This window comes from Oncorhynchus clarkii, chromosome 10 (genome assembly GCF_045791955.1).
Source record: "Oncorhynchus clarkii lewisi isolate Uvic-CL-2024 chromosome 10, UVic_Ocla_1.0, whole genome shotgun sequence".
Lineage (NCBI taxonomy): Eukaryota > Metazoa > Chordata > Actinopteri > Salmoniformes > Salmonidae > Oncorhynchus > Oncorhynchus clarkii.
In genome coordinates this window covers 9,001,106-9,017,554 of record NC_092156.1, presented here as the reverse complement: position 1 = coordinate 9,017,554, position 16,449 = coordinate 9,001,106, and the positions used below count along the sequence as shown (strand labels likewise).

Sequence of the window (16,449 nt, the reverse complement as noted above, 5' to 3'; positions counted from 1 at the left end):
TGTCTTGAGGTCTGTAGAGGACGGGAGGGAGCGTCAGGAGAGACCGGGGTGAGGTTACTGATCTAGAGGGTGGAGCTAATTGGTAGAGCCCCCTCCTCTCACCCCCATCGAAGACCTTTTCATGTGCAATGAGTTGAGACATTCATATTAAACTATTCCCCTTGGGGTATGCTAATCGACTTCAGAGAGGCTTGCGACACCTCTAGCTACGGATATTCTCGACAAAGACCAAAAACAAAGGGTGGAGGAACGATACTGCCAGACTGGATTTGTTTGGGGTTTTATTTGCACCTCATTTGACAGAGTAAACACTGTTTTTTGATTCCCTTCCCCAATGTGCTTCTCCTGCACATAGCTGCAATCATTGTACCATCGAAGTAGATGTAGTCGGGCCACTTGGATTTCAAGTGTTGGTGGTTGCAACCTTCTCATTTAAGGTAAAGAAATCCCCTGCCTTCAAGCAGTTAAAAACACAAGTACTAATAAACATTAGCAAAAAATCAAATCAAATCAAAAGTTACCTTTAAAACATTAGATGGCGGTGTGATTGAAAGTAGTCTTATCTCAAATGACCAACCGTTACAGATCACACAAGATACAGTACATTGGTCTTTGATGGTGCATTGAACTCCTCATCTATTCTAACAAAACACAGTTTAAAAAACAAACACGAGATTTAAAAAAAATGTACATCAAATATAAATGTCCAAACATTTGGTCTAATGATAAAACAAGGGTTGCACTATATATTGAGGTAGGACAAAGTTAAGGTACGCGGAAGAATGGTTTTGTTATCTGAGACCCACTAAACTAGAGGCCTGTGGGGTCCTTCGTGTCATTTTTCAACAGTAGTGGAAGCAGACAGACATTGTGGGTCAGGCTGTGATCAGTGGAAAATATTTAATACTCTATAAAAAACAAAAACGTCTCACCCCATCAAGCCTGGGACACGGACACTGGACCCACGTGTCCTTGGCTAAATGGTAACAGCATGTCTGGCCTGCCTGGACTTAGACGTCACTAAATGACAGCGTCATGACTCACCATACAAACGTCAAGCTCACGTCGCGTTCACATGCTAGTCGGGATTAGGAAACTCTGACATTTCCCACTTGCTAACTAACTGGTTGTAGTTATACGCGTGCAGAAATGTCAAGAGTTCCCTAATTCCGACTAGCATGTGAACGCGGCAATATTCCATGTAAGCATCAAATAAAAAAAGTCAAACTTTGTTATTGTACTTCTGTTCTTCAATTGGCGGAGATATTCCTACTGACATTCAATGGGTCGTATCCACGGTAACCAATAAATCACAAAAAACATCTTATGGTCAACTATATTTTTACTCATTTTATAGGATCTCATGTTTGGTGGCAACTCAGTCCATCTGACCCAGCAAGGTGAATTTTACAGCAGGTTTGTTGTAATAACGCGACAAAACCTGGAGAGTGACCGAGGTAGGACATCAGTAGTTGTATGTGCTAAGCAACGTTTATTGGTCACATTCACACAGATTTGTAGATGTTATCGTGGGTGCAGCGTGATGCTTGTGTTTCTATCTCCAACAGAGCAGTAATACAGAACATAGATGATGGATGCTACAAGATATCCTGTGCAGCAACATTTTCATGGCTTCATTAACTGCTCAAGGTGTTTGTGACAATGAGAGCAGCAGAAGCTGTTCCAGAGAGGGTTGTGTGACTGGCATGGGTTTCAGTCAAAGACACACATATTAAATGGTACCAGTCAGGAGAATTTACATGACAACTGAGGAGAAAGCGTGGCTTCGCCCCCCCCCCCGGAGACTAGCTAGTAAAGTATCACTTCCTCCCCTGTGGTTTGATTTGCTGAGAGGACAGATGTGTCTGTTCCTCTGGACACCATGGCTCCATGCCTGCAGTGGCACCAGAACAGCAAAACAAGACGGAGTCTTCTCCCGAGTTGGTCTAAGGCACTGCATTTCAGTGCAAGAGGCATCACTACAGTCCCTGGTTCGAATCCAGGCTGTATCACACCCGGCCGTGATCGGGAGTCCCATAGGGCGGCGCACAATTGGCCCAGCTTCGTCCGGGGGTAGGCCGTCATTGTAAATAAGAATTTGTTCTTAACTGACTTGCCTAATTAAATAAAAAGGTTCAATTAAAAAATAAAACACCAGCCAAGGCCAAAGAATAGATCAGAAATCTCAGTGAGACATCTCTCCTACAACACACGTCTTTAACCAGTAGAAGTTAAACAACATAAAAATGGAATTAATTGACACAGCTGTGTCAACCCCCCCCCCCCTTCCCAAGTAATCCGTCAAACACCCTGATATATGTTATTGTTCATGTAAACCAGTGGTCCTCCAACCTCTCCTCAGGGACCCCCAGCCATTCCAGGTATTTTATTTATTCTAGAGCTAACACCAGATTCAACTTGTCAACTAATCCTCAAGCCCTTGAATAGGTAAATCAGGTGAGCTAGTTCAGAGCTACAACAAAATTGTGAAATGTCTGGCGGTCCCTGAGGAGAGGTTTGAGAACCACGGGTGTAAACAATACCAACGACAGACCACTTGCATGATCATAAAGCCATCGTTTTGTTTAAGGCAGCAGCATTGAAAGATACTAGTATAAAAAACAAGATGTCCCACATTGAGAGAAATGGTGTGGAAGCAGGGGCTCCAGACAACCACAGTTGATATCAGAATCACAGTGGTCAAACCAGCCTCACAGTCTCTCAGTATAGATCAAGCAGTCGTGTGAAAGGAACAGAACATACTGTATGTAAACACCTCATCAAAAATATTTTGTCACTTCAAATAGTTAGGACCTTTGTTAGGTCAATACCGCAGCAATATCTGCATTGACATTGCTTCTTCCTTTTGATTTCCTTCGTCCTTGGTGGATGAGGTCAGGACAGGTGGAGGAGGACAGGGAGTCAGGACAGGTGGAGGACACTGACTGACCCAGGTTCAGTTCATCCTCCCTCTCCTGGCGTCACCTGTCGAAGCAACCTGCTGTGAAGGCGTGATGGGAGCCCAGGAAGCCTCCCCGAGACAGTCCGAGACAGTGACGGGGCTCTGCAGCAAGGACCACTTGCATGGAGATGGGTCCCTGGAGGGGCAGGGAGGAGCCCAGTCCTGAGGTCAGGCTGGGGAAAGGGGGGAAGGCTCCCTGAGAAACCGAGCCTGAGAGGAGCCCTGTCTGGTGGGACTGGAGGTAGTCCCGAGACCCAACAGGGCCCAGAGCCTGGGACTCACCTAGCATGTGCATCTGGGAAACGGAAGTGGAGTGCTGGGTGAGGTGCTGCTGGTAGCCACCTGTCTGGAGGAGCAGCTGCTGGGAGCCAGAAGAGGGTTGTATCAGGGTGGAGCAGGAGACTGTGGAGGGTGAGGGATGGGCCTGGGGTTGGAGAGGGCTCTGGACAGATGAAGAGTTGGACTTGGATTTGTTGGCCTGTTTCACATCGTTGTCATGGGCACTACAGGGAGGAAAAAGAGTGCAAATCATTACTTGACGACCTTTAGCTGATGGACATAAACATCAATATACAGAGAGGAAATAACTACGGGTCAATGGTATTGACAGTATGAAAACGCTGTAGAATATTAACCTTGCATTAACCCACCACAGCATGAAGGAAAAGTGCGTACATGGGAAGAACACAACAAACATAAAAACTGCTGACTTCAGACATGGCCGACGATAAATGAAGTCTAGGCAGATGGCCGTCAGCTTGGTTTGTGGTCAGATTAATGTGGGTGTGCAGCACGTTATGTAAAGCAGTATTACAGCAGCATCAGCTTTATGCACTGGGTGAGGTGGTCCCAGGAGTATCCGGTGAGCAGGCGGAGGACGGTGGTCCAGCTGGGGGTGATCTGGAGACAGATGCGGGACGCCGCGATGCAAGCTGCCGTCACCTGGGACGGCCGGAATCCCAGGAAGGCATGGTCTGGGACACACAGACACAGATCATCAGTTACATTTACTCAACAACGGATGGCCCCACTAAAGAGGAAATCTGTCTTGCACATTAAACCACCCACTGCTGTCACTATGAACTCCCACTCCTTATCTCCTCCTCACCTTGCAGTGAGACTTCCAGGAAGTAGTGTGTGTATTTGTCCATGAAGGCTCTGGTCTTGTTGAGGGAGGAGAGAGGCCAGCCGTTGTGCAGGTCTCCGTCCTGTACAGCAGCATGGAGGTAGTAGTCTATGAAGTGTGCTGGCGTGGGCATACACAGGTTCCAGCCAAACGTCTCTAAGAGAAGCAGCTCCATCTTGACCAGATCCTTCTTGGTCAGTGACAGGTTCAGACTACACATGAAGCCCAGAGAGTTGAGCTGCTCCAGCTTTGGCACACAGTCCTCCTTCTCCTCAAACTTACCTGGATGGGAAACAGTGTTATTGTGAGTGAAAAATCAAACACATGTTATGGGTCGTGTGAGAAAATACAGAGTGTGCTCAAAAGACTGCTTATAAGATGTATAATTCATAACACACACACCTCCATCTTCCCTTTCACTGGTCACAGCTAAATCCTCATCATGCATATCCCCCTAGAGTCAGATGCTCTAACAATGCAGAAGCCCTGACCTCTGGAGACCAGTCCTGGGCACTCAGGGAGAGGCCCATTCAACAGATCAGTGGAGGGTATGTGTGTTTGAGAAGGGGGCAAATAATTACCCCACTTTTCATTTTTTTAAGTCATTAAATATTCATGCATATATTCACCCCAGCAACATTCACTGAAAAGACCCAACAGTACTTATTAACACTTTTCTGTTAGCAAAATCATCCCCGCAGCCCTTCCTCTCTCAGAGGTGCAGGGGTAATCATTGTTCCACACCAGAAGGCAGAAACAGCCCTTAACAATGAGACCTCTCAATCTAAAACACAAATGTTGTCAATATCCACGGCAACCCTGTCCATGGCAACCCTGTCCACGGCAACCGTTCCGTTAGTCAGGCCTACACCTATTCTCTACACGACATCTATTCTCTAGAAGTCACCATTGTGATTGTTCTGTTCAATAACTTTAATTACTACGCAGGCCAGGGTTGTGGGTAACGCAGGCCAGGGTTGTGGGTAACGCAGGCCAGGGTTGTGGGTAACGCAGGCCAGGGTTGTGGGTAACGCAGGCCAGGGTTGTGGGTAACGCAGGCCAGGGTTGTGGGTAACGCAGGCCAGGGTTGTGGGTAACACAGGCCAGGGTTGTGGGTAACGCAGGCCAGGGTTGTGGGTAACGCAGGCCAGGGTTGTGGGTAACGCAGGCCAGGGTTGTGGGTAACGCAGGCCTACTGGTTTTTACATGTGATAAGTTCCCTTGGTGACTGACAGAGGTCTGGGGGAGGCCGAGGCTCTTAAACACACAGCTCACACTAAACACGGCGCCTCAGACTAACCACGCAGTCACAGGTTTGCTCCACTATCCCCACTTTACTTTTTCACATCAATTATGATTCAAAAACATATATACAGGTGTAGTTGAAAATGCAGCTTTCTGTACAAGAACAAACAACATACACCTGTCCTTGTAAAGGAAGGACATTATAACTGAAGTACTTCAGTCACTATGAGATGACATGTTCTAGAGGGTTCTTACTGCTGCTCCATCTTTACCGGATCTACTGTGTTGCCGTTTGCTTACTGGCTAGGAGGAGACAGGAGAGGGCGATGACGTAGAGCTGGCGGACTGCCACGTCGTAGTGGTCCATAAACAAGTCCAGGAAGTAGACGGCCAGGTGGCGAGCCGCTGGGCACAGCTGGTAGCGGTTACTGAGGACAGCCAGCAGGTCAGCAAAGTAACGCCGCATCCTGATCTGAGGAGAGTGGGCCTTGTAGGTAGGCAACTTCAGCTCCTGAGGAGAGGAGACAAGGAGAGGAGACAAGACAAATGAGAGAGACTAAAGATATTGCAGGGTTAAATTGGGTATACAGAAAACAAAAGTGTCAGGAGGCATGTAACCTACAAGCTCTCACAGTCTCACGTCAGATTTAGACGTTCGTCCATGTTTCTCAAATGTAAAATTTCGAAGTTGTTTCAAACATCAAATTTCAAAGTGTTTAATTTCAAAGTGTTTAAGGTTAGGCATTAACTCCACATTGTTAAGGTTAAGTTTAGGCATTAAATCTGAACATTTAAAGGCAAAGGTTTGGGATAGGCTTGATAGGCTTAAAAACAAAAAAATATTAAAAAAAACAACTTTCTTTCGCTGGATTCAAACATACAACCTTTGGAATCAGAAGCAGATGCTTACGCCCAACCATCATCCCTTTCCACAAAGCCCTAGAGCAAAACCAAAACCTACTGGAAGGTAACAGAGCTCACTGTTGCCCCCTAGTGGCCGGTTTCCACTTCATCTCCAGACGTCCTCAGACACGGACAGACGTCAAATTCTGACTTGTATCACAGGTGACCTGGCCAATGTAAGAGCATGTGCCAAGGCTCCACTTTAAAATGTGAAGAACTGACAAGAAATTGCAACCCATTCTGGACCATGGGCCTAAAAGATAACTCAATATATTATGAATTGGTTTTATATTTTTTGGAACTAAGCTACTTGTTTCTCCCATGCCTTCCAGACCCGTCGCCAGCTATAAAAGCCTACTCTTCACGAAAATTGTTAACATTAATGTTGGAGGGAAAAAAATAACTTACTAACCTTTAAATATGTTATGGTTCATTTAAAAATATGCATCCCACAGACATCCATGTGAACAACGTATCCTATTTCAGACCTGGAAACATTGACATACATATCTCTATTTAATTATGTGTCTGGCAAGGTCACTGTTGCTAGGCAAAAGCAGACACCGAGGATCCAAATCCAACTCGTCCATATATCTCTCCCATCTATACGTAGCTCATATTCAAGAAGTCTGCTGTGGGAACCAGGGAGTCTCCCATGGTTATGCAAGTCCAGCCAGCCAGGCCACATGTCTCACAGCCATCTGTCTCCCTGGGGGCGAGGGGCTTGGGCCTGACCCTCTGAACACAGCCTTTTGTAGAGCACGGCTTTAATTTAGGGAACTCTACAGCTGTTTCTTGATCAGCTGAAAGCATGGTCTTGATATTCTGCAACACGCAGTTCCAATTGGGTCAACGTTCTCCTGTCTTCTAGGGTTGGGCGTTATTTGGGGAGACCTCTTCTACGATATGCTAATTCAAATAGCATATCGTAGAATATGCTAATTCAGATATCCGATATAAATTGTTTTGCACCATTAATGACTAGATAATTCTAGACTGTGAAATTTGTCATCTTATTTACAATATTATAGTCACATTCTCAATATTCTTAGTATGTAATATTAGTTCTGATATTTCTTCATTTTTATTTTGGGGGATTTGTGTGTATTGTGAGGTATTACTGCACTGTTGGAGCTAGAAACATAAGCATTTTGCTGCACCTGCGATGTTCACGCTACCAATAAAATGTGATTTGTATGCCGAAAAAATAAGGCCTAATTAATACATGTAGACCAATTGTTCAACAAATTGACACATCCTAACTGATAAAACTGCACTGTTTTTATTCGTAAAAATAAAATAAAATGTTATTTGTCACATGCGCCGAATACAACCTTAGTGAAATGCTTACTTACAAGCCCTTAACCAACAACTCAGTTAAGAAAAATATGTACTAAATAAACTAAAGTTAAAAAATAAAAGAGCAACAATAAAATAACAATCATAGAGTAAAGTCAAAATATAAAGGGGGGATACCTAGTCAGTTGTACAACTGAATGAAGGGGGGGATACCTGGTCAGTTGTACAACTGAATGAAAGGGGGATACCTAGTCAGTTGTACAACTGAATGAAAGGGGGGATACCTAGTCAGTTGTACAACTGAATGGAAGGGGGGATACCTAGTCAGTTGTACAACTGAATGAAAGGGGGGATACCTAGTCAGTTGTACAACTGAATGAAAGGGGGATACCTAGTCAGTTGTACAACTGAATGAAAGGGGGGATACCTAGTCAGTTGTACAACTGAATGAAGGGGGGGATACCTGGTCAGTTGTACAACTGAATGAAAGGGGGATACCTAGTCAGTTGTACAACTGAATGAAAGGGGGATACCTAGTCAGTTGTACAACTGAATGAAAGGGTGGATACCTAGTCAGTTGTACAACTGAATGAAGGGGGGGATACCTGGTCAGTTGTACAACTGAATGAAAGGGGGATACCTAGTCAGTTGTACAACTGAATGAAAGGGGGGATACCTAGTCAGTTGTACAACTGAATGAAAGGGGGGATACCTAGTCAGTTGTACAACTGAATGAAAGGGGGGATACCTAGTCAGTTGTACAACTGAATGAAAGGGGGGATACCTAGTCAGTTGTACAACTGAATGAAAGGGGGGATACCTAGTCAGTTGTACAACTGAATGAAAGGGGGATACCTAGTCAGTTGTACAACTGAATGAAAGGGGGGATACCTAGTCAGTTGTACAACTGAATGAAAGGGGGATACCTAGTCAGTTGTACAACTGAATGAAAGGGGGGATACCTGGTCAGTTGTACAACTGAATGAAAGGGGGGATACCTGGTCAGTTGTACAACTGAATGAAAGGGGGGATACCTGGTCAGTTGTCCAACTGAATGAAAGGGGGGATACCTAGTCAGTTGTACAACTGAATGAAAGGGGGGATACCTAGTCAGTTGTACAACTGAATGGAAGGGGGGATACCTAGTCAGTTGTACAACTGAATGAAAGGGTGGATACCTAGTCAGTTGTACAACTGAATGAAAGGGGGGATACCTGGTCAGTTGTCCAACTGAATGAAAGGGGGATACCTGGTCAGTTGTACAACTGAATGAAAGGGGGGATACCTGGTCAGTTGTACAACTGAATGAAAGGGGGGATACCTAGTCAGTTGTACAACTGAATGAAAGGGGGGATACCTAGTCAGTTGTACAACTGAATGAAAGGCGGGACACCTAGTCAGTTGTACAACTGAATGAAAGGGGGATACCTGGTCAGTTGTACAACTGAATGAAAGGGGGGATACCTGGTCAGTTGTCCAACTGAATGAAAGGGGGATACCTAGTCAGTTGTACAACTGAATGAAAGGGGGGATACCTGGTCAGTTGTCCAACTGAATGAAAGGGGGCATACCTGGTCAGTTGTACAACTGAATGAAAGGGGGGATACCTAGTCAGTTGTCCAACTGAATGAACGGGGGATACCTAGTCAGTTGTCCAACTGAATGAAAGGGGGGATACCTAGTCAGTTGTCCAACTGAATGAAAGGGGGGATACCTGGTCAGTTGTACAACTGAATAAAGCGGGGATACCTGGTCAGTTGTCCAACTGAATAAAGCAGGGATACCTGGTCAGTTGTCCAACTGAATGAAAGCGGGGATACCTGGTCAGTTGTCCAACTGAATGGAAGCGGGGATACCTGGTCAGTTGTCCAACTGAATGAAAGGGGGGATACCTGGTCAGTTGTCCAACTGAATGAAAGGGGGGATACCTGGTCAGTTGTCCAACTGAATGAAAGTGGGGATACCTAGTCAGTTGTCCAACTGAATGAAAGGGGGGATACCTAGTCAGTTGTCCAACTGAATGAAAGGGGGGATACCTAGTCAGTTGTCCAACTGAATGAAAGGGGGGATACCTAGTCAGTTGTCCAACTGAATGAAAGGGGGGATACCTGGTCAGTTGTCCAACTGAATGAAAGGGGGGATACCTGATCAGTTATACAACTAAATGTATTCAACTGAAATGTGTCTTCTGTATTTAACCCAACCCCTCTGAATCAGAGAGGTGCGGGAGGCTGCCTTAAATCGATTTCCACGCCATATATCGTCTTGCACTTCACAATATATCGTCAATGTCATATATTACGATTTTGGATTTATTGTAATATCGGCACAACCCTATTCTGAAATGCAGTTCAAATTGGGTCAACATTCTCCTGTGCAAGATTGTCAGTATTTAATTTTCCCCCGGGGGCAGTGGGTGATACGACTTTGAAAGATTCTGAAGGGTTTGATGACATCACACTTACAGGAAACTCTTGTGAAATTGTGAAATGGAATGTATTAATGAATTGTTCCTTCAAAATCACTAATATTATTGTTCCACTTTCAATTTCAATTGTTTTACTTCAACCTTGTGAACTGCATTATCGTGAAAATGCAATTAACAGTGCAGCAACAAACTAGGCATTCAACCCGGCATCAGCAAACGGTGCCTTTTTATACAGAGAAGCGCTATTAATACATTCAACAGCCTTTGGTGAGCACGGAGGACACAGGTAGAGAGGCCTCCATAGCAACGGTCTGTGGGAAAGAATGGCTTGTGCAATTTATCAGACTGTTACCCTGGAGATGCATCAAAGCTCTCATGAAAAAAACATTCTTGTGAAAAAAGCACCTGGATTTAGCTCTAATGCAACCATTTGCTAAAATATTTATTCCATGAAGCATGTCAAATTCTATTTCTGAATAGCTGCTGATAAAAATCAGATCTCGCCAGTAGTTGCCAATGGTTTCAAACTAGAACGGTGAAAAGCGTAAACATCAAAGCTCTGGAGATTGTATTTCTTCACCATGACCAAGTAATGTCAGCATAAAGTCACACATCACTTCAGCCCCATTATCTGTCGCTGTACTTCAGCCCCATTATCTGGCTACTGGGTAACAGGCAGGACAAGAGGAACTTCAGATCGAACCAGGGGCGCAACTTTGGTTTTAGAAGTTGGGGTGGGGGACATAATTATTTTTAATCCAGTCAGTTAAACACTCCAAATAGCCTACTCGACGCTCTGAGGCGTCCGCGTGGTCCTAAAGCACACCGTTGCCTCATTTTGTATCACATTCAAAAAATGCCATTTCAGAATGTGGACGTCCCCAGTGAAAGATGCGCCCCTGGATCTAACATTGTTGAGTCTTTGGCAAGAGAGCAAGATCCTAAATTAGCATAAAAGCAAACGCTCCACATATAGCCAAAAAGCTTCCACTTAGCAGCTCCTACAGGAAGTGGGCATGATATACAGCCGTGCCATAAACAGGAGACAAACACAAACAGTTCTACAGAGCCAACAGGCTGAGTAGAGTCGTCAGGTCCTCAGTGCTCTCTAATCCAGTCAACACAGACAATTACAGTCTGCCCTGAATGAACCCCCTCCACCCATTAACCCACTTCACAGATCTTCTCTCAGCTCAGCTGGCTGCATCGGCTCATTTGGACAGCATTTTGCACACAATAGCGCGGCCAATTTGACTAATTACAATTTAAGATGACTGATCGATACATCTCTATTTGAAGCCGTCTTTGGGTTTATTATTGTTCACAACCATTAAGTGTCAATCCCGGATAGGTCATGGAAATCCTGAACTACAACATATATAATGATACCATGGGTCAGATAAACGCATCTCTTGGTCTTATTGAAATACATAAAATGGCTGCGTTTAGACAGTCAGCGCAAATCTGATATTTTTTTTTTCAGATCTGATGTGAAAAGATCTGGGATGCCTGTCTAAACACAGCCAATTGTAGGCAAGGCTGTGATAGAGTTTCTGCTAACCAGACAGGGAAACTACCTCAAGCTTTATGGTTTAGGCCCAAGCTTCAAGAGGGCCATGTGACATTTCACACCTCAGCATCAAAGACAGTAAGTAGTACAGGAATAGATTAATTCACTACTGGCAAATAAAATACACACACGTCATTTTCTGATGGTATTTGTGAAATTCAACTAAGCACCATGTTTTCTGTGGATAAAAACGATCAGAGAATGAGACATTCACCTTTATTCGTAGAGACTGGTGGATGTCTGCAGCGAGTTGGCACGTCCACCACTGCTCCTCCCGCTCCATCTTGTCAGTGGTGAGTTGTGGCCACTGTCCACCCTGAACGAAACGTCAAACAGTGCGGCAGAAACACATTAGATACCTGTCCGATCTACATTAATTATATCATCAAGGCCAACTTTGGGAAACTGACAGGTTTCACTTGAATTGTTGCATGATTTTATGTGTTATGGTTTCCAAATAATTTGGATTTGCAGCAAAATAATGCACTCAAACTGACTAACGTTACTCATATTTTGTTCAGTTGTTTTTATTAAGTAGGGTAGCCAGCCTAGTGTGCCCTACTTGTATGTGCGCACTCATTGATTTCAGATACTATAGCGTATTGCTTACTGTACAACAGTTTTCATTACACTTAGGTAAATTCAAAAAATATGTAAGCTAGCCTACAGCACAGAAATGTAATATAAAAAAGCGAGCACCTCACATTCGCCATCTGTATTGCACAAGGCATGCTCATGTTCGGATACATTGTTTATATTCGTGCTTATAAATTGTAACTAATCTACCACGCGTGGCAACTCACCTCGCCACACTAGAAAGTTATGGTGCCCAATCGGATATTTCGGAGAATTGTTCTACACATGACTGTTCCACAGTGCATACTGGAAAGAGGTTGGAATAGTGACAACGTGCAAAGCTAGTCACATGTTGGACTTGTAGGCTAGTATCCACTAAAATGTTACCTTTCAACCTGCTTTTACCACTGCAACACTCCGGAGTCCCGACCCCTTTGTTTCAGACCAGCAGCATTCTGATTAAAATCTTCGCCGACAGTTTCCCTACACCTTTAACAACATTAAAAATAACAGCAAAATAATCAACTCCTAGTCTAATCGTCACAGATCCATGAACTCAAACCCAAAGACTGGTATGTTGAGTTTGAATTCTATATTTTTTCGACGCCCCTCTTCATTCCCCCCTTGTGATGTGTTCCCGTCAACTCAATGGAACCTGGTCAGACAACCACACGCGGTTCTCCCTGTTGGTACCGTGGAGAAAATCTGGAATGGGGAGGGTTTTGACAGCGCCCCCAGACAGCATTCAACTAAAATCAACTTCTGGTGGATATTCTATGTAACAGCTATATTATAGATGTACATTATTACAGGATTTGAACTACGTGTTTTATATCCTGGGAAGATCAGGGCAGGCCTATTTGAAATGACAGCATTAAGGCTATTGAGTTTGACTGATGCATGTTGGTGGTGCAGGTTGTATAGGCCTTCTGGACAAACTCCTAAAATTAATACTTAAAACATAATAATCTATAGGCGATATTTTGTGAACTAGAGAAATTATTAAAACCATGTGTCAATTACAATCAGATCCAGCATGTAGAACAATGCCATTGACCACAGTGTGATCCTTATGCCATCTCACCAACAGGTGGCACATGAACTCAACTGCTAGATGTTTGCCATGGACAGTTGTGTAAAGTACTTAATTAAGTAAAAATAATTTAAAGTACTACTTAAGTCGTTATTTTGGGGTATCTGTACTTTATTTTCCTATTTATATTTTTGTCCACTTAGTGAACTTTTACTTCACTACATTCCTAAAGAAAATAATATATTTTTTACTCCATACATTTTCCCTGACACCCAAAAGTACTCGTTACATTTTGAATGGCCAGGAAAATGGTCCAATTCACACACTTATTAAGAGAACATCCCTGGTCTGCCTCTGATCTGGAGGACTCACTAAACAGAAAACATCCCTGGTCTGCCTCTGATCTGGAGGACTCACTAAACAGAGAACATCCCTGGTCTGCCTCTGATCTGGAGGACTCACTAAACAGAGAACATCCCTGGTCTGCCTCTGATCTGGAGGACTCACTAAACAGAGAACATCCCTGGTCTGCCTCTGATCTGGAGGACTCACTAAACAGAGAACATCCCTGGTCTGCCTCTGATCTGGAGGACTCACTAAACAGAGAACATCCCTGGTCTGCCTCTGATCTGGAGGACTCACTAAACAGAGAACATCCCTGGTCTGCCTCTGATCTGGAGGACTCACTAAACAGAGAACATCCCTGGTCTGCCTCTGATCTGGAGGACTCACTAAACAGAGAACATCCCTGGTCTGCCTCTGATCTGGAGGACTCACTAAACAGAGAACATCCCTGGTCTGCCTCTGATCTGGAGGACTCACTAAACAGAGAACATCCCTGGTCTGCCTCTGATCTGGAGGACTCACTAAACAGAGAACATCCCTGGTCTGCCTCTGATCTGGAGGACTCACTAAACAGAGAACATCCCTGGTCTGCCTCTGATCTGGAGGACTCACTAAACAGAGAACATCCCTGGTCTGCCTCTGATCTGGAGGACTCACTAAACAGAGAACATCCCTGGTCTGCCTCTGATCTGGAGGACTCACTAAACAGAGAACATCCCTGGTCTGCCTCTGATCTGGAGGACTCACTAAACAGAGAACATCCCTGGTCTGCCTCTGATCTGGAGGACTCACTAAACAGAGAACATCCCTGGTCTGCCTCTGATCTGGAGGACTCACTAAACAGAGAACATCCCTGGTCTGCCTCTGATCTGGAGGACTCACTAAACAGAGAACATCCCTGGTCTGCCTCTGATCTGGAGGACTCACTAAACAGAGAACATCCCTGGTCTGCCTCTGATCTGGAGGACTCACTAAACAGAGAACATCCCTGGTCAGCCTCTGATCTGGAGGACTCACTAAACAGAGAACATCCCTGGTCATCCCTACTGCCTCTGATCTGGAGGACTCACTAAACACAAACGCTTTGTTTGTAAATTATGTCTTAGTGTTGGAGTGTGCCACTGGCTATCTGTAAATTATGTCTTAGTGTTGGAGTGTGCCACTGGCTCTCGTAAATAACAAAACAAGAAAATGTTGCCATCTGGTTTGCTTAATATATGATTCTCTTAAGTATATTTTAGCAATTACATTTACTTTTGATACTTAAGTATATTTAAAACCAAATAATTTTAGACTTTTACTCAAGTAGTATTTTACTGGGTGACCTTTACTTGAGTAATTTTCTACTAAGGGCTCTCGAGTGGAGCAGCGGTCTAAGGCACTGCATCTCAGTGCAAGAGGTGTCACTACAGTTCCTGGTTCGAATCCAGGCTGTATCACATCCGGCCGTGATTGGGAGTCCCGTGGGGCGGCGCACAATTGGCCCAGCATCGTCCGGGTTTGGCTGGGATAGGCCGCCATTGTAAATAAGAATTTGTTCAAAACTGACTTGCCTAGTTAGATAAACAAATAAATAAATACTAAGGTATCTTTACTTTTACTCAAGTATGACAATAGTATCCATTTTTGTCAGCCTGGACCATAGAGAATGATAGAGTACTCCAGTGTCCGAAAGGTCTTATTCGCATGTGCAGTGCCGTTGAGGGCTTCCACCATTTTAATGTAGTCCAACCTCATTGGCTGATCCTTCCTGGTGACCCTGTGGGAGTCATGTACAACCGGGTCATCAGGAGGAATCAGTCATTTGTGAATAAGAAAATTGAATACTTTAAAATGGAGATAGACTCCAATTATATTTTCAAAATCTCCCTGACCCAGTCTGTAATGCCTACATGTTTCAAGCAAATGACCATAGTCCTTGTGCCCAAGAACGCCAAGGTAACCTGTTTAAATGAATATCGCCCTGTAGCATTCACATCTGTAGCCATGAAATGCTTTGAAAGGCTGGTCATGTCTCACATCAACACCATCATCCCAGACACCCTGGACCCACTCCAATTTGCATACCGCCCCAACAGATGACGCAATCTCTATTGCACTCAACACTGCCCGTTCCCACCTAGACAAAAGGAACACCTATGTGAGCATGCTGGTCATCGACTACAGCTCAGCGTTCTATACCATAGTGCCCTTCAAGTTCATCACTAACCTAAGGACCCTGGGACCGAACACCTCCCTCTGCAACTGGATCCTGGACTGGACTTCCTGAATGCCCGCGCCCAGGGGGTGAGGGTAGGTAATAACACATTCGTCACTCTGAACATCAACACGGGGGCCCCTCAGGGGTGCATGCTCAGTCCCCTCCTGTACTCCCTGTTTACCCACGACTGCGTGGCCAAGCACGTCTCCAACACCATCATTAAGTTTGCAGACTACACGACAGTGATAGGCCTGATCACAGATGACGATGAAGCAGCCTATAGGGAGGAAATCAGAGACCTGGCCGTGTGGTGCCAGGACAAAAACCTCCCCCTCAACGTCAGCAAGACAAAGGAGCTGATTGTGGACTACAGGAAACGGAGGGCCGAGCGAGTCCACCACATTCATATCGACAGGGATGTAGTGGAGGAGGACATCACTAAGGATCTGTCATGGTCCACACACACCAACACAGTCGTGATGAGGGTACGACAAGGCCTCTTCCCTCTCAGGAGGCTGAAGAGATATGGCACGGGCTTTCAGATCCTCAAAAAGTTATACAGCTGCACCATAGACAGCATCTTGACTGGCTGCATCACTGCTTTGTGTGGGAATTGCTTGGCATTCGACCGCAAGGGGCTACAGATGGTAGTGCGTAAGGCCCAGTTCGTCATTGGGAATGAACTCCCTGCCATCCAGGACCTCTATACCAGGCGGTGTCAGAGGAAGGCCCTAAAAATGGCCAAGACTCCAGTCACCCAAG

The 16,449-nt window shown here is 44.8% G+C and overlaps 1 protein-coding gene across 1 annotated transcript; it reads right to left on the bottom strand.

Moving 5' to 3' along the window:
- Positions 1-1,324: 1,324 nt before the first annotated feature.
- On the bottom strand, positions 1,325-12,759 carry LOC139419414 (cyclin-J-like). The gene is made up of 6 exons (XM_071169362.1): positions 12,497-12,759; positions 11,748-11,849; positions 5,634-5,844; positions 4,071-4,370; positions 3,777-3,936; positions 1,325-3,465 (listed from the first exon to the last, which is right to left on the bottom strand). The coding sequence occupies exons 2-6, from the start codon at positions 11,814-11,816 to the stop codon at positions 2,982-2,984; spliced, it is 1,224 nt and encodes a 407-aa protein (XP_071025463.1). The 5' UTR covers positions 11,817-11,849; positions 12,497-12,759; the 3' UTR covers positions 1,325-2,981.
- Between the last annotated feature and the right edge of the window lie 3,690 nt (positions 12,760-16,449).

Excerpts from the sequence above, each read along its gene's own strand:
- LOC139419414 (XM_071169362.1), bottom strand. The coding sequence starts at position 11,816 with ATGGAGCGGGAGGAGCAGTGGTGGACGTGCCAACTCGCTGCAGACATC. Across the intron at positions 3,937-4,070 it reads CCTGGAAGTCTCACTGCAAG|ACCATGCCTTCCTGGGATTC; the intron begins GTGAGGAGGAGA and ends TGTGTGTCCCAG. Across the intron at positions 3,466-3,776 it reads TGCATAAAGCTGATGCTGCT|TGCCCATGACAACGATGTGA; the intron begins GTAATACTGCTT and ends TCCTCCCTGTAG.